Here is an 18,483-nt window from a genome sequence, read left to right as displayed (position 1 = left end):
CCCGGCTTTGTCAAATTGACAGATGATGTTTCGAGTGAGCTAAGGTGAGAACACAGGAGGAAAATCTCACGAGTGTCCGGCCCGATCACGATCGACACAAGCTCCATCCCCTCATCTCGATGTTCCGGACATTCTCCTGCTCAACATCTGACCTAGACAATCTCCTGCTGTGCTCCTCTTATGTGAATGTCAAAATGTCCAAAGTTCAAGTCTAAAAACAGCCACACTTAATCCCAGCAAGAGCGAAGCATCGGTTAATCAAATTACATGAAGCAAATATTCACTAGTCCAGATGGAAGTCACAGACAAGGCCATTCTCCACATTTTTGACATTCAGAGTGCAACCAACACTGACTACCGGTCTATAAAACATCAACAGTGTGGGCAAGTGGAAAGGGAACTTGGCTTGTAACTGGAGGGTTGCTGGTTCAAGTCCCACCAGGTCAAAGGGCTGAGGGAGCCCCGAGCAAGGTACCTAACGCCGATTTCTTTATTCTGGGAAAGTTTCTAGTAGAGGATGGGTTAAATGTAGGGAAGGAATTTCCCTGCAGGGATGAATAAATACAAAAGCAAAACAGGAGTCCAGACCCCAGAAATATTATTCACTGTCGTTGTCGGACAAAATAAATAAAATGTGCCTCACACACACACGCGGTGCAGCCACATTTTTCTGGAGACATGGATCAAACCACCTCCATTCCAATGAGTTCATACACACCAACTTGTATACCTTTTGATAACTGATTAGTAATTAAAAACAGCTGTGCTATTACATTAACCACTGTTATTGGTGTGATGCTACTGCTCACATGAGCCCATGTCGAAACTACAAAAAAATACATTTATTTCCTCTTTTACGCAACACGTAGATGGACCTGGGTCTCGTTCACAAGGACACGACTTGTGCTTCGACAAGCCTCTTCTTATATCAGTAATATAGAACATGCTTCATTATTATGTAACTATGTAACAGGAGGAGCCTGCATGTTGCCACACAGGCGTCTGTCTCAACCTGTACGGCTCTTCTCCTCCCAGGCAAAAGACAGGGGGAGGTAACAAGGTACATAGTTACACCACAGATCTGTTCACCTCACAGCCTGCCCATGTGGATGATGGGAAGAGTTTGGCAGTCACTGGCATCTTGTTGTTTCAACAAACTGTGGGTTTGAAGTCTGTGCTGCTGACAGACTGTAGCACAGAGGACACAATGCATGGAACGCACATTGTCTTATTAACAGTAGCCTATGGTTTTTGGGGTGTTGATCTGCATTAACACAGCTACGGTGTTTAAGATTCATCACACCCAAACAAACACACACACACACACACAAGGAACGAAGCCAAGTGAAATGATTGCGCTTGTTCAAACATGGGTGTGATGATCAGAGGAATATTCTTGCAAGTATTGACTCTGTGTGCACAACACAGTCATTCTTACACAACCCAATAATTAAAGATAAATGGAGAGATTCATGAATGCAATATTTTGCCAATATAGTCACAGAGAGAAGCATGAAAAGTACATTCCGACCAAAACTGAGGCTATAAGGACAGAGGCAAACTATAATTTGGGTATAAATAAGTTAATCTAACACGGGCTGCAGTTTCTAGGTGCATCTCCAAATCCTGAAACAGTTGAGTTTTAGACTGGTCTAATGTTAAAGATCTTTCAAATTATTTGAGAGACTTATTCCTGTGCACAGTGAATCTGCACGGTTGCATAATGTGTATCCTCAGTGCAACAGAAGTACAAACAATGCTTTGCACGAACACGTTTTGCCAGACTTGCCATAGCGGCGCTAACACAGTGACAGCTATAGACCGTTCCTTGGTAGATTTTCTTGGTGGATTTACGGTCAGTGTGAAATGCTACTGTCATGTTAGTGACTTTCACGTCAATAATGTCAAATACGAGCACATATAAGCAAAAACACACCAATGGCAGAATAAGTTGGCATGACTCAACTAGAAACAGCTAATTCGCTGCTATGTTTGTTAGCCCGACTTTGCTAGCTTGCAGAAACTGCTGCCAACACAAAATATATGAAATAAATTTAAACCATTCTCACAAATCAAGGCTTTAGCGTCTGCTTAAATTTTCAACCAAGCAAGTAATGACACACTTGCTAGCTTCTTCGGTTTATGCTTAACCCAATAGCTAGCAAGGAGTCTAGCCTAGCTTGTCTTGCCTCGTCTCTGTAGGACATGACTTGCAAGACTCCGCTCTACTGAGACAAAAATACAACAAATAACAGCCTTCATCTCAGATGATGCTAACGGTTCGAGTCAGGACAGGGAGATAATGACATATGTGGGTTTCTTTAGGTAATTGCTACTTCTTTTTTACTTCACCTTGGGGCTTAAAGAAGTTGACTAATCAATAATTATTTTCCAACATTGTCATTTCCCATTTAAGGTGGGGCCATAACAATTCAATAACAATACATTTTATTCATAGCACTTGCAATACAACAAAATCTAAATATATCTATGTTTAAAAGCACTAAGTGGTTTTCTTCGACGTTCACTCATTTATCATAGATAACGACGGATTGATTGTTCGTCATTTCCTTTTGGCTAAAACATCCAGTCATAAATCATAATATAATGATCTAAAAACAAAATAGTTTGACATATATTATACATTCATCAAACTTCAAAATGAGCTTTCCTGGAACCATTCACTCACAGCTACATGGTTCATATGAAGCCAAAAACAGGTTTAGCTTAGCTTAGTTTAGCATGAAGAGTGGACAAAGGAGGGGACGTGACCAAAAACATTTCTCTGTACAAAAATGTGAGTTGTGGTTTTCTGTGGGGTAACTGGGGCTGCTTCTCGGTCACATACGCTAATGTTCAGGAAGTTGCTAAGCCTCGAGCATAACATCATTTTTACACTCAGGAGGAAAGACAAACTTATGACAGGATGATGAAACAATATCATTTTATAAGTTTAGATATAATCGTATTCACAACAAAAAACTTTTGACATTTATCACAATGAACTGATTATGATTAATAACAATAATATCTTTTCTTATCACTGTTGTTAAAACAAAGTGCTTAGTAAGAGAATTAAACCAAAGTATGTTAAACTCAAACAAAAAGCTTTCAAAGAAAACTTAAAAAAATAAAAGGTCCTTCAAACCCGGCTGATTGCTGTCGACTGACTTTATTATTTTTATCTTGATCATTTTTGGCCGTATCACCAAGTTCTAACTGGCCGCACCAATGGCTAACAGGCTAATCTGGCTAAAGTTTTACTGTATGACGGCCGCGCCAATTCTCTCATCAAACTCTTGGCGAGACGGCGAAAAAACACTAACACGTTAATTTTATTGGACAAAAATGCCACAAATACCAAAGATTAGCTGCTCTCTGTCTCTCAATTAGAACTTTTTCTTTCTGTTTGATTGTAACGGAGATTAAAATGAGGTTTTAACAGCCTAGTTTTTTTACACTTTAAAACTAATGACAGTTTGAATTACTTCATTTATTAATGATTGATGTTTGCAACTTTTGTCCTGTTCAACTCCAAAATATGACCTTTTTTGGCTTTTCATTGGTAAAGCAAAGCACTGGTTTGTGTTGAGTAACTCAGGATGGGAGTCACGGTGGCCACTGTTGCATATTAATACTTCTAGCAATCCCAGAAACGATACGTAAAAAGAAGAAATGAAAGAGGTGTAGTTGTCGTTTAAGAAAATTAGGTGCAGAGAAGACACAGTCAACATGAACTGGTGACAGGAATAAAAAAAGAAGAAAAGAAAAGAACAGAAGCTTTAAAAGAAAGTAGACAGGACCAGAGTGCAAGAGGTCTGTGGCCAGTGTTTGGTAACTTGTGGTGAGGGTTGCTGACTGGGTGTGTCTACTTTTGCAATGAAAGGAGGAAGTAAAAGAGGGGAGAGCACTGCCCTCCTCTCTCATCTTCACATTGACATGACTCAGAAGGAGCAGCTCCGATGAGGGTGAGTCAGTGGGAGGCACACACAGACAGATAGACAGACAGACAGGGATATGCAGGATGGCTCATTGGTTCCTGGCACTGCTCCCTGAAAAAGTACCAGCAACAGAGCTTTCCAAACACAAACAATCATCTGCAGTCAAGAAAAGTTATCAAACTCGTACTGCCCAAAAAAGGAGGTTTGAAAACGGGACTTTTGCAGCTTTAATGTTTATATAGATGATATTGGGCCTGCAGCTAATGATTATTTTCATAATCAAGTAATGTAATTTATTGATTGTAATGTATAATATATTGATGTGTAATGTATTTGTCTGAAAAAATGTCTGAAAATATGTTTCCCAAACCTCAAAATGAAGATGCTCTCAAATGCCTCGTTTGGTCCACAAACCAAAATTAATCAGTTTTTATATTTTTTGCTTTATGGAGCAAAAAAACCTAAACATTCACGTTCAATAAGCTGAAACGCATTAATGCTTTAAAAAAAACACCCAAACCAATGATCAAAACAGACAGTATCTACGCACAAGCTTGATGAACACAATCATTACTAATGATGAAATATTGGAGAATGACCTTGCAAGTGAACTTCTGACTGTGGCTTCACTGCAGGTCAGTGGAGAACAAAGATCTGATGGTGCAAGTCACTGATTCAGTTTCAACTCAAACAACATGAAACAAACTGAGTCACTTTAAAAGTAGATCGATTTGGCCATAACAATAATAATCATTCAAATGATCTACCATAATCAGGCAATTACGTTCACAATAACTGGATGATTATTGCTTATTTAGATCATTTGCCCTAATCTTTTCCATCCAAACGTTTATCTTTCATGCATTTAATACTTACTTTGCATTCATATTACTTTTATTTAAAATATCGACATGCAGGCACAAAATTATTGGGTAAATGTTTTTTCACGTTAAGCAATGTTGTGACACAACATATACTTACTATTAAATGTTTTACCTCAGATTTCTGTCTGTAACTCAAGAGCAAAACTAAAAACTCACATTCTATTGCAATAATGATCAATATTGACTGATTTGGAACTTTTCATCGTGACAACATTCTAACATTCTGTAACCCGCAGGAGTCCAACTCTATCAAAACCACCATCCGTCCAGTGTTGTGAGGAGAAGAGCAGCTGCATGTCGGCAAAGCCCAGAAAAACCCACGTCCATGTCACCAAACAGGAGCCAAGTCCTGTAGAGGGAGACCCAGCCCACTGCACGACATGAGCACAGACAATAGCCTTGTGTTCCTGTGAGTACAGGATCAGCTCTCCTGTGCTACTAGGCCTGAAGTGAATCCCCAGCCTTCACAGTTTGGCTCGGAGCGGCCCAGCCCGGCTCCGGCGGCGGCGGCGGCGGCAGGGGGAACACGAGAAAGGGGCCTGGGGCCCACCCTCAGCACACTCATGTCCCCCTCCTCCCAAAACAACCCGCCTCAAATCTGGACAGCCTGAGACAAAAGCGGAGCTCCCCTGGACACCGCGGGGGGAAACGCCTGCTTTCTCACTGGAAACACTCACTTATTTTCACACCACTACACAACAGCAAACTCCACATTCCAGCATGTTTCTTTACAACGTGACAGATGCTTTATTTCTTTTCCTACTGGGTAGCGACATGTTTCACTTTGTTCAGAGGCTGCACACACACACACACACGCACACACACGCACACACACACGCACACATCACATCCAACTACAGCTGAACAATTAATCTGTTTCAAACAGCAAGTGGAAACTATGCAAAGTGGCAAACCACAAAGGATGCCATTTATTAACAGAGCTGTTCTGACTCTACGACGTACACAACAGTTTATACAGTATACAGTTTAAAAGGCACCATGTGTAAGAATTAGTGACATCTAATGGTGAGATGGCAGATTGCGACCTACCCTTGCCTATGTTTGTCATGGCAACAGAATGTCGTTCTTCTTCGTTACACTGGTTGTTTTGTCTGCTTTAGAAACAGGGCCGTGCAAGATGGTGGCCTCTGCAAAGCAAGAGGCAAGGCCCTTGCCCTGAGCACGCAAAAAAAGGAGCTTATTCAAAGGTGTTGCTTCAGAAGATGGCAGCCTTTGGAAAGCAAGAGTCGTGCTTAAAGTAGGAAAAAGCTATGATACACTAATACAAACAGACTTTTTCATTTACATGTCAGTGTTTATTTAACAGAAACGTGTAGAAATGCATTTGTAGCTACTGCTAATTTTCAGCGCCCCCTGCCTGAAAGAGATTTGAAGGGTAGTATATTAAATTTAACAATAAACCCTCCTACAAGTTACACACTGGACCTTTATGTTCTCATATAGTAGTGAACATATAAATAAATATGACCGGTTCTAATGTGACAACGCTCCACCTTCTTTTAAATCTGTAACAGGAAATATTGAACCGTATCATTACATCGCTAAAATGATAAATAATATACATAAATTGGATATTTTAATCAAATTATTCAGACTGCTACATAGGGCTGAACATTAGGGCGGAGCAATTTTGAATAAATATCTAAATGCGATTATTTTGACAGGAATTGCGATATGAATTTTACATAATTATACTCAAAACCATATTTAAAATGATTACTGAGAAACAAAGATGTTCTCTTCAGATTGTAGAATAGGTTGTGTACAGATCAAGACAAAATTAATCTAAAGTGATAATTTGATCGCACATTTTGGCTTTAACAAATATTGCTCCTCCTGCCATCTGAACATTACAGTGGGCCATATTGCGATTTGGATAAAATCTCAATTTATTCTTCAGCTCTAATTGAATCATCATTTAATCATTTTAAGATGGCCACACTGTACCAGGATTCAGTTAGTTGCAATACACAGCTTCACCCCTAGAGGCCATTAAATCCACCTCACTGGTCCTTTAATGTTTTTGATGGTGTGGTAATGTTTTTTTTAACTATTAAATGATGAATATTGAACTAAAGCCGACTTTTAAAAGATTATATTGCAATTGACGTCACAATATCAGTCGTTAGGGTTGATCAAAAGAAAGTCACAATTCTATATTTTTAGCTAATTTCAAAGATTATATCACAATATCAGTAGTTCGGGTTAATCGCAAACAAAAGAAAGACACAATTATACACTTTCAACTACTTTCATGACTCAAAGTTAACAGTGGAGACACAACCTGAATGAAGGTGAAGGTTTGTGGAAACCATTCATCAAACTTCATCTCTGGTTCTGGTTCTGGTTTTGCAGTGTGTGTGTGTGTGTGTGTGTGAGACCCACCTATGGACACCAGCTTGATGTTCTCCTTGTCCAGGAACTCCAGCGCCACCGACACGTTCTCCAGCTGCATCTGGCGGAAGGTGGGCCTCTGGTTGTACTTTCGGAACATCTTCTTCTGGGACAGCACCTCCAGGAGCCCGATGAGCCGCAGCCCGTCGCCCAGGTCCGTCTGCAAGCTGCCGATGCGCTTGTTGACACATTTCAGATGCTCGTTGCACCAGCGGGTGAAGGTGTTCTCCTGGATCTTCTTCCACGGCGCGTCCTCGGCCAGGTCCTTCTCCGTGGCGGGCATTTCGGCGTCCTTGTCCGAGGAGAGAGCGTTGGGAGCGGGCGAGGCGCTCTGGTGGAGCCGGGGGTGGGAACCACTCATTTTTATGGTCTCGGCTGAGTCTTGGTTCGCTGGATTTTTTTTTCTGGGTGGAGTCTGCTCAGCTTTGCTTGGCCGCGCCCTCTCTCTCTCTTTTCACTTTGACTGTGTGAGAGAAAAGGAAAAAGGACAAGAGTGAATATGAGAGTGCAGACTTGGAGCCTGGAGACTTCCCAAGCTATAATAACTTCAACGTTACTTTAAACTTTAAAGTTAACACAAGTACAACAGTTATAGGTACACTGTACACACACACACACACACACACACACTCCCAGGAACAAACACACAACAAAACATTAAAAAACAAAATATAGAAGACAAAGAAAGTTGAAAAATGTTGATCATTATGGTTCTCAAACCAGGAAATGATGATGTTTGCACAGGTCTTGGTTTGTCCACAATCCAATATTATTACCGGAATATTCACATTTGGCACTGAAAAAAATCAGTAAACTTTAAAATTAAAATTAAATTAAATTCTTAAAAAAAACAAACATTTAAATTGATATTTTCATAACTGCACAGAGCACACACACCATCACAGTGTGTCAGTGTCAGTGACCGGTGCAATAGAGTGCAAAGTGCCATCACTTAGTCCAAATGATGTCATTAATGACTCTTTTAGTCCACGTCCAGGTTTACACACCGTGTACCTGCACCCTGAGTTTCACAGTATATAACACCGGAGTTCAGAGTTGTGAGCTGAATTTAATGTGAGCTGCTCTGTGATTAGAGAAAACCTGCAATTAGTGTAAGAGGTGTATAAAGAAGGATAAAGACATGTTGTCTTCACTGAGTCTCAGACACAGACACTCGCTCTCATGGTGGGGACACGGCAACAAAACAGATTTTTAACTAATAAAGATTTGCTGCACCATAGAGAAAACCACAGGGACACAGGAGTTCAGCGTCTCCTGCTGCCTCGTTTGGTGAGTTAATGTTACTTAAGTATTTCAAAACACTGAAGTCACATAATAACACATTGGCGCTCACTCACAGAGGCAACGGTGGATCCACAACACTGTGATGCAAGAATCGACAATTTTCTCTATGGGCTTTGGCACTGTGAGTTTTAACAGTTCAGAAAATCTACAGTTGGAACAAGCAGCAAACTTACTGTAAAGAAATTGTGGAGTAGATTTTTGTACTTTTTTATTAGGCGAGTCTCTGTTAAGTGGCTTAAATCTGTTTTTGTCCCCCACTGGCAGCCAAGCGTCCATGTCTTAGGGCGGTTCCACAGTTAGTCCACTGGTGGCATGAGCCACAGAATCAGCTCTAACTATGTGTCAGTACCACATACAACCACACTGCAAAAGAAAATCTGCACAACCACCTCTTCAATGTTCACAAACGTCTGAGCACAGCTATAAATAATAGTGAGGGAAAAGTAAAATCAGTACGTTTTCTGATTATAATGTCATTTGGGATTATGGCAATAACAAGATCCTGCATGTTGAATTTTAGAAAGAGTTCTCACAAAATGAACATTCCTGTGAAGTAATGTTATCAGCTGTTCTTAGGGCCCCCCGCCTCCATCCTCTCAGCTTTGGGGGCCTTGACTGCCTTGACTATTCTGTTGCCGATATCGCGACCTTGAATTTCCACTCATACTGATATTGGTCTGAAACAAAGATTTTCAGATCAATCAGACATTTTCGTTCTCGTTATAATCGACCTGTTTGAAATATTACTGTGTGGAGGTAACGCTCACGTCCTTCACAGTCACATGACTGGTGGTCATGTGACTGGTGGTCATGTGGTGGACGTCCGTCTTTACAGCGTGTGTTTACATCATATTTACAGCTAAAAGCTCTTTTCACAATATTCAATCCAGTGATTTTGGCCAGTATCAGAGCGATAATATGATATCAGCTCAGCTCTACCATCAATACAAACCATCGATTGAACTCATAGTGTTTGTTTTGAAGCTGTTTCTCTTTTTTTGGCTTCTCCCTCTCGAGGGGTCACTACAGCGGCTGCTCTTCCTGACGTGGGTCAGGTCAATTTAGGAGTGTCCAATTAACAATGAGCAATGGGGATTGGGCACCTTGCTCAAGGGTACCCAAACCTTGATTTTGATTGGCAACCCCCTCTGCTTGTCCATGGGCTGTATGTCCAGGTACTTTTTGTGTTTGTTTGGACGTAAAATTCATCATTCCACGCCACGCGATCCCTGTAGCTCAACACTTTCCACAACAAAGAAGACGGTAACCATGGCAACATGCTTGAGAGGAAGTCTGCTGGTCAAAACCAGGGCTTTAACAAAAGAGGAAAGACTTATCAAACAGCCTTATTTAAAAAAGAAAATGAGACAACATGCTTCCTCATTTCCAGCCCTGATTTATCCTGCATCACCTGGTGACAGGCCCCGCCCACAGGCCCCGCCCATTCACCGCAGTGTCACTGTTAATGACTCGGGTACTTACACACACACACACACACACACACAGTGTGAAACAGAGACGCTTCCACGGGGATTTTCAGATCAGTGACTCCTCACAGAGTCAGAGCTGTGTTTGTTGAGCCGTGTGAATGTCAGCGCATATACAGTGAGTCTTTACAGGCCTTATCTGTAAAGAGGTTACAGTTTGGATGGTCCAGACGTGCAGCGTCTAGACTCCGGCCTCCTCTGTTTGTCTTTGCTGTTACTGGCCAAACAGCTGGATGAGATCACTCACCAAATATGCACTATATGATGCTACTAATGAAGCAGCAGCAGCAGCAGCAGCAGCAGCAACGATGGGCAGATTCCTTCAGAAACATCCTTCACTTGTTCCTCTCAGTCGGTCAGAAACCTCTTTTAATTGTTTTGTAGAAGCTAAACTACGGGGATGAGGTGGTGAATACTGTAATCCTTAAATCTGAAAGAGGAACGGCCTCAGGAGAGAGGACTTTATTCCTAGAGCACATTAAAAAACAACGGTGGTATAACGATAAGGTATAAAACACGACAGTAACACAGTCAAATAATAAAACAATAAAAACCTAGATAGAAGTTGACTTTGAAGGCCAGAGAGAAGACGTGGGTCTTTAAAGGTCATTTCAAATGTTCAATGGTGCGGGCGGATTTCATTTCAATGGGTAAAGTGTTCCAAGGTTTTGGGGCAGCTCGAGTTTTTAAGTCCAGGTTCAGAGAGGTCAGACATTAAGAGCTTTAAAAACCAACAATAACAGTTTAACATCAATCCTCAGCAGCGAGACAGGTGTGATGTGGTCTCACAGGAGTCGTTGTTTATAAATCGGCAGACAAGATGTCTGGTCTAATCCCACATACAGGGAATTATAATAATCCAGCTGAGATGTTATGGATCAGTGTCTGTAAAGTTAGGAGTTTAGTTGTTTATCTTGGCGATGAGTTGGAACTTAACGACTGATGAAATGTGTTTGTTCTCTGCGTGATTTATTTTTATAGATTAGATTAGCAGACGATCCACTGTGGCGACAGGTGAAAGAAGAGGATTGGTCTATTTATATCTCTATTTTTTCATTCATTGTATTTGTGCAGTGACAATAAAGTTTTATCAGTCTGTGAAACACAATCACAACAAGTTCACTCACTGGTGCTAATCCCAGCTGACGTAGGGCGAGAGGCGGGGTCACGTCACAGCGTCGTCACCATCACAGCGTCGCACATATAAAGACAAACAACCATCCACACTCACACTTACTCACTTCAGAGTGTCCAATTTCACCTAATTCCCACCAGATCTGCATGTTTTTGGACTGTGGGGGGAAACCGGAGAACCTGGATTAAACCCCACACACACACGGGGGAGAACATGCCAACTACACACAAGTGAAGGAAGTGAATCAATTATAATGACATTATAATATGTGACGTCACGGCTGCATGTGTGTCGTGTTGTTTCGTTGTTTCTTTGAGGAAATCCATCTTCTGAATAATCCGAGAGGCAAACGTCAAGAAACAGATGCAGGTTCATGTTTCCTGATGTGTTTTCTGTGTCTTTGAGCAGCAGCAGCAGCAGCAGCAGCAGCAGCAGCAGCAGCAGCAGCAGCAAAAACAGACAGAAAGTCACAGACTCACAGATGTGACTCTGCAGCTTTTTGACTAAATAAGGAGCTCAGTGCCAGGAGCCACAGTGTGGCCAGCAGTCATCAAGAATGCCTTGGCTCACTGTGTGTGTGTGTGTGTGTGTGTGTGTGTCTGGTCAAAGGAGAATGTGAAGAATGCCCCTCACCCCCATAACAACCCTGCAACTGTGAGCTGAATATGAATCAAACACACACACATTTACAGAAACATTCAAACAAGTAAACTCTGCTCCCACACGCCGTGTCATTCAGACCGTTTTTCTTTCTTACAATTAAAGTATCAGTGGAGATTATATGAGAGCAGCAGCAGGATTGAGATTACAAACATGTAACACAGTCACACTGAGACACACACACACACACACACACATGTTCTGATCCACGACAAAGTCACTGAGTCAAAGTCTATTGTTTCACTGGAATTCACCAAATAAACACGAGACAAAACACAGGGCGGGGACAGAGACACAGTGGACCAGGACACTGAGGGACGGACCTCTCTGCTTTGTCATCTGCCTCCCTCTAGTGTTCACAGGTGACACTGCGGTTTTCTCACTTTTCTCTTGTCACGTCTCCTAATGTCTATTTTCTAAAGGTTCTCTAATTCTTTTCCCCTTTTGTCTGGAATTATTCTGGACATAATTTTAATGTTTATTATTATTCATGATTTAACCAGGTAACAGCAAAGTCATTAGAACATTAAAGGTTAACATTAAACATTGTTAATCTGGATTTAATTTGGATCATTGCAGTGCCAGTGGATTCATTAAAGGTTTACTGTCTTTTGTCTTTTATTTAAATAAATGTTTTCACAGCCGTCTCCATTTATTTAAAGGTAACTGAACTTAGAATAACTCTGTAAAAAATAATAATAAAAAAGAAAAATAATAATTGTACAATGAACATTGTCTCTCCATGAAATCCGGGATGCCATTGCACTCCTTTATGCCATTCTTTTATTATTGCACTATATATTTTTTTCCCATGTTGCACATTTTACATTTAATGTTTATAATTATTGTATTGCTGCTATGTTGAAACAATTTCCCCTTGGGGATGAATAAAGTATTTCTATTCTATAGCAGAATTTTGACACAATCCCATAATTTCCTCTCGTAAATCTAATACTGAATTAAACTCTAGTTTTGAACCCCTCGTTTTTATTATATTTTACACTTTCTTTTAATACTTGTTCTGAACTACACTGCAGACTTTTTGTGTGAATAAACTCAGTAAATAAACTAAATATTAAGTTGTGTTACAGGTGAATAAAAGCTATAACACTACTTACTGATGTATTTCTATCAATTACATTTAATTGAATTATAATTTAAAGCACATAAAGAAGATTGTTTTTCAGTGTATTTCAATAACACAAGTGTTTTAATTTGCTTTCAAACTGGAGCTCAGGTTCAGACACGATCCTGAGTTAAATCATATTATCAAAGTCATTCCATTTGTTTCTCACTGTCTTAAATGTGAGGCCTTGGGTCAAAGGTGACAGCAGCAGGATGAGCATGACGTGACGGAACAACTTCATGATGATGATGATGATGATGATGATGATGCACCAGAGAGTGCTGAGAGACTGTGACATGATACTGTGCACACTCAGATTAAATGAGGTTAAGTGTTAAGTGTCACTCACTCTTCTTCTTCTTCTTCTTCTTCTTCTTCATCTTCTTCAGGCTGATACTTGTGGTTTTCTCACCAACACACCCATCACACCAGAGCAGTCACAGGAAGTTGGTTCAGTGAGTTATACCCACTGTTGTCTCTAACCACCTGACACAAGCACGCAACACAGCGGTGGAGACAGAGAGACACAGAGAGACAGACAGAGAGACAGACAGAGAGTCAGAAGCAGAGATTCACAGCGTGTCAGGGTGAAAGTAGGACAAGACAAGACAAGAGTCAAATAAGGACAAGTGGCAGCAGACAGTTTCACCCTCTTCTTCTCATGGCATGGATCACTTCCTCCTCTTGATACTTGAGAAGTCAAACTGCAACATGTGTCAAGAAAGAAGAAGTCTTACAGCTGCAGTGTGTGTGGATTGAAGTCATTTTTGTTTTTGTTGTACAATTTGGTGCCTGTTGACCTGCTTATAAATATAAAATATCATTAAAATATTTTTAAAAAAGCAACCTTTGGTCATATGTGTATATTAGATTATAGATTATATAGATTTATGAATAAATGTGTGTGTTTACAGTTTCACTGCCACATTAGGTGAATGCAAAACACAACAACGTACTTTATTCTGAAAATGTTCAACTTTGATTTCTGTGTTTAAAGCTGCAGTATCTGAGTCTATACTTTAAAAAAACACATCGCTAACCTATGCTGTTTATGTTGTTATTATTCTGCCTCTATTTAGACGTCATGAATAATAAAAACAATAAAACATTATTTGAAAGAAGCATTTATTTTAGTAGCACTTATTTATTTATTTTTGTTGCTATTGCTTGTGTTTGTTTTGAGATATAAACAAATCACTTCTTGTGTGCAGTGTGGCAATGTTGCCAGGCAACACAACATTTAAAAACATGTGCTATACTAACAAAACTGTCACTTGGAGCCGAGTGTATGAACTCATTTAACATAATAATGTGTTTAGATTTAAAGGTTACACATTGCTGCTGTAAGTGAAGAATTTAAATGAAGTAACAAATGAGAACTCTTTAATTATATATATAATTACAATATGGTAATCGTACAGTACAGTATATAGGTAATAATTTGTAATTAGGAGGCAATATTATAGAAATAACATGGAATAGCTGGGTAATAACAATGAAAACATTTGTTTTTCAACTTGTAACTTTAAACAACTCTCTATAATATGGTAATTATCATAGGCTATTACTTTAGAAATAACATTATTTTAATATTTCCTCCTTTTTTTAACCATACTGTGTTACCATAGTTATTACAAAGGTGGAAATAAGAAGGTATTATATAATAATATCTCACATTACACCATGTTTTAATGTACCATCATGTAAAAAAAGTGTTACCAAAAAAGGGTAATAAAAGTAAAGTTTTGGTAAAATATGTCTAATTTAATTTAAAACAAACCAAATCTTGTCCCTGGTTATTTTAGGAGTTTGGATGTTTCGGAACAAAACAGCAGATAAGAAAGAAAGGAAATATTTTGGCCTGAAAACACTTTATATAAACCATCAGTGCTGCGATAAGTCGTCTGAGTCTCAGTCTGGACAGTTTTTGGCCCTCGACGCTGCTGCAGAGTCAGAGTCACTGGAGCTGCAGTGAACAGCCAACAGACAGACAGGCAGGCAGACAGACAGACAGACAGGCAGACAGGCAGACAGGCTGCCATCTGAAAACACAGTTTTCCTCCGCACTGTTTTAGATGAAGGCTCTTCAGGAATGTTCTGAGCTCAGTGTGAAATCACCTGCCGCTTAAATCTATGCAGAGGATAAACACGGCACATTCCACTTATTCCATCATAACAGCAATGAGGTTTGAGAGGAGCGACAGACAGAGAGAGACAGACAGAGAGACAGACAGAGAGCGAGGCCTTCATTCACTCTGAGGACGTTTCAGTATCAAAAGTAAAGTATTAAAAAAGTGAGGAGTTTGAATTGAGCCACGGTGGCTCAGAGTTGTCTTTCAACAGGAAGGTTGTGGGTTTAATCCCTGGCTCTGCTAGTCTATATGTGTGTCCTTGAGCAAAGACACTTATTTGGTAGTAACGAGTAAGAAAGACAGTTAGAGACAGTTTTAGCATAACCCACCTTGGTATAAAAACACAAATATGTAGATTTGATAATATTTTAGGATAAAAAAAAGAAACTTTGCTGTGTTGTGTCTTCATGAAATGACTCTAAATAACTTTTTTTTAAAAAAAGATGTTGTTTTGGTGGCGAAACAGGGATGAACGTCACATTTGAATGTTTCTCAGTGCCTTATACTGTACACTCTCCAGCCACTTTATTAGGTACAACTGTTCAACTGCTGGTTCATGCAAGTATCTCATCATCAGCCAATCACAGGGCAGCAACTCCAGTGCATTTAGGCGTGTACACATGGTTAAGATGAGCTACCGAAGGACAAACCAAGCATGAGAATGACGAGGAAATGGGATTAAAGTGACTTTAAATGCAGCATAGTTGGTGGGCTGCTCTGAGTATTCCAGAAACTGATGATCTACTGGGATTTTCACACCCAACTATCTCTAGATTTTTACCGAAGATGGTCAAAAAAAACCAAAATAAAATATTCAGTGAGAGCCAGTTTTCTGCCAGAGGTCAGGGACCAGACTGAGATTATAGAAAATAATCTCTCACAAACAACCAAGATCGACTGTGTGAATGCACAACGTGTCAAACATCGAAGCAGCAGCAGCAGAAGATTCCACAACATGTCACACAGACAAATCTAACTCCCTGAAATCAGAGTATACTGAGCCACACAGGATCTACAAACTGCACCTGACATTGGTCCAATAAAGTCATTATTCATGTTTTTGTGACACAGTTCTGCTCATGGATTTACCACCAAACCATAACCACGAGTTCAAACACAGTTTTTGTTTAAATTGAACGTAAATTAAACTACACAACAAGTCAGATTTGTCCTTCTGATTCAGTGATTTTGACCGGAAGTGGACCAACAGAGATACAGACGATCACATCAGCAGCTCATCCCGACTATAAAAGTCTGTGTCATTAAGTTCCAAACGTGTTAGTTACTGTCAGGAAAAACAACAACACCTCAACACAAACATGCCGCAAACTGCACTGCACCGTGGGAAAAATATGTTTATAAAGGATTGAACTCGATGTCTCTCTGCTTGTCCTGCGTCAGAAAACCACCTGAGTTTGGATGGAGCAGGTGAGTCTGCTCATGTGAGACCCGCTCTCGGCGGCGGAGGGCGCAAGTGGCCACCACTCCCTCCCCACTCCCACTCCCCCCCCAAAAAAACTCAAAAGCTCCAGAGCAGCAGCAGCAGCAGCAGTCAGTGTCCGTGTTTTACCTTATTTGGTGAGGAGCCCCCTCGCTGTAACTCTACAAAGATGCTGCTGCTGCTGCTGCTGCTGAGTGTTGGTGCGTAAAAGGCGCAGGACCCCCAGCCGGCAATCCGGTCTCTGTCGCTCCAAGTACACTTTCACCAAACTATCTCAAACACTGTCGCAGCAGCAGAAAGAAAAAAACACGTGGAAGAAAGAGTCCACGCGGGCGGCATCACCCTCTCACTCTCCCAGCGGGACTTACATGTGTGGCAGCCTGTGGTCCGGTGCGTCTCCGGTGCGTCTCCGGTGCGTCTCCAGTGCGCGCAGCAGCAGCAGTTACCGGGGTGTTAGTGAGTGTGTGTGTGTGTTTGTGTGTGTGTGTGTGTGTGTGAGCTGCACCGAGGTCCTGGACCTCCCTCCCCACGAGCAGTCCCAGCGGGGGTGAAAGTGGGTTTATTGGTCGTTGGCGTGACGCGCAGACAAGAAGAGGTCGTCCCTCTTTCTCTTTTACTCTTTTTTACCTCTGCGTGTGCTCGTCTCCCTCTCTCTCTCTGTCCCGCGCGGCGAGAGCCTTAATTGGTAAACGGGTGAAGCATCAGAGGTGCAGGGGGTGTTGCTCTTTCTTTCTCTCTTTCTTTCTTTCTTTCTTCCTCTCTTTCTCTCTTTCTCTCTTTCTTTCTCTCTCTCTCTGTCTGTGCGTGCTGCCTCTGAAGAAACGGATGACGCCATGACCGCGCCTAAGGGATTTTTAAAGGTATGATGTCACTTACCAACAAAGTGCACCTACCTTCTTCTCATCTGTACCTGGGGGTGGTCTCTGTGTCTCTGTGTCTCTGTCTCTGTGTCTCTGTCTCTGTCTCTCCCTCCACACATATGTCCATGTATTGGTCAGCTGATGTTTTAGATCAGGGGTTAAAACAAATCCCTTAAAAAACACTTTTACTCTTTGGTTTTTGGACCCAGTGAGAGACGTTATTGTTGTTTTTACCTGTGTTGCTGCTGAGGTATTTTATTGTTTAGGTCTTATGTTTCTATATTTTATATTTCCCTCATGTACAGCAGTTAAAATGCTTTATAAATAAAGTTGGACTGGACACAGTTGGAATGAGGCATTTTTACTTTTCATACACTAAATACAGAAGTCATTGCTTTAAGAGCATTAAAGGCGCCATAGACCGGAAGCTCCAATTAACGCTGCGTTTGTGTGTGTATCTGCGTCATGACCTCGTTTATGAAACCCTAAAGTTTCAGAACAAACATTTCAGCCACTGCTGAGAAAATAGTGTTGTATTGTTTTACTGGGCTCTGCGAAGCGGATCGGCACTTCCTTAATTTGATGTCGTCATCAGAAATCCTCACCACTCCTCTCACCACTGTAGCGCCTCCTGGTGAGGGAAGAAGAAGAAGAACTACTCTTGTTGTAGCTGCTGAGATGCAGAGCATCCACCGTGCCAGAGGGGGAGCTGTGTATCTGAGAGCTGGCCTATCTATTACGTCACTTCCAGGTACCTGGCCAATCACAGGACAGTGGGAAAGCTCTCGTTGGCTGGCCAATCACAACACAGTCCACGTTCTGGGGGTGTGGTTTTGGTCTGAAACAGCGCGGCTGACGAGAGCGTCAGTGAGGAGATATTTTGATTGGCTCGTTTGCAGCGATTAGGAGGTTTTTAACCATGAAAACAAGTTCACATATGTAAGTAGACCTCCATAACTAACATATATGTGTGATACAAGCATTCTATGTCACCTTTAAATAAACTACACACACACAAAAAAGAACCACATTGTTTGTTAAATTAAAGTCTTAAATGGGTAAAATAATCAAAAATACAAACATGAATTAGGAATAGG

The 18,483-nt window shown here is 40.9% G+C and overlaps 1 protein-coding gene across 3 annotated transcripts in view; it reads right to left on the bottom strand.

The window, feature by feature from the left end:
• Positions 1 to 17,005, bottom strand: part of flna (filamin A, alpha (actin binding protein 280)) — a 61,709-nt gene extending 44,704 nt beyond the window's left edge. For all 3 annotated transcript variants that reach the window (XM_044039303.1, XM_044039305.1, XM_044039304.1), the window contains exons 1-2: positions 16,895 to 17,005; positions 7,232 to 7,703 (exon numbers count right to left, since the gene is read on the bottom strand). In XM_044039303.1, coding sequence (XP_043895238.1) covers positions 7,232 to 7,601 — 370 coding nt within the window. In that variant the 5' untranslated portion in view covers positions 7,602 to 7,703; positions 16,895 to 17,005. The remainder of the gene's footprint in view (positions 1 to 7,231; positions 7,704 to 16,894) is intronic.
• Positions 17,006 to 18,483: the final 1,478 nt, after the last annotated feature.

This window comes from Solea senegalensis, linkage group LG11 (assembly GCF_019176455.1).
Source record: "Solea senegalensis isolate Sse05_10M linkage group LG11, IFAPA_SoseM_1, whole genome shotgun sequence".
Classification (NCBI taxonomy): domain Eukaryota; kingdom Metazoa; phylum Chordata; class Actinopteri; order Pleuronectiformes; family Soleidae; genus Solea; species Solea senegalensis.
The sequence above is the reverse complement of the archived record's forward strand: the minus strand, read 5'-3'. Positions and strand labels throughout refer to the sequence as shown.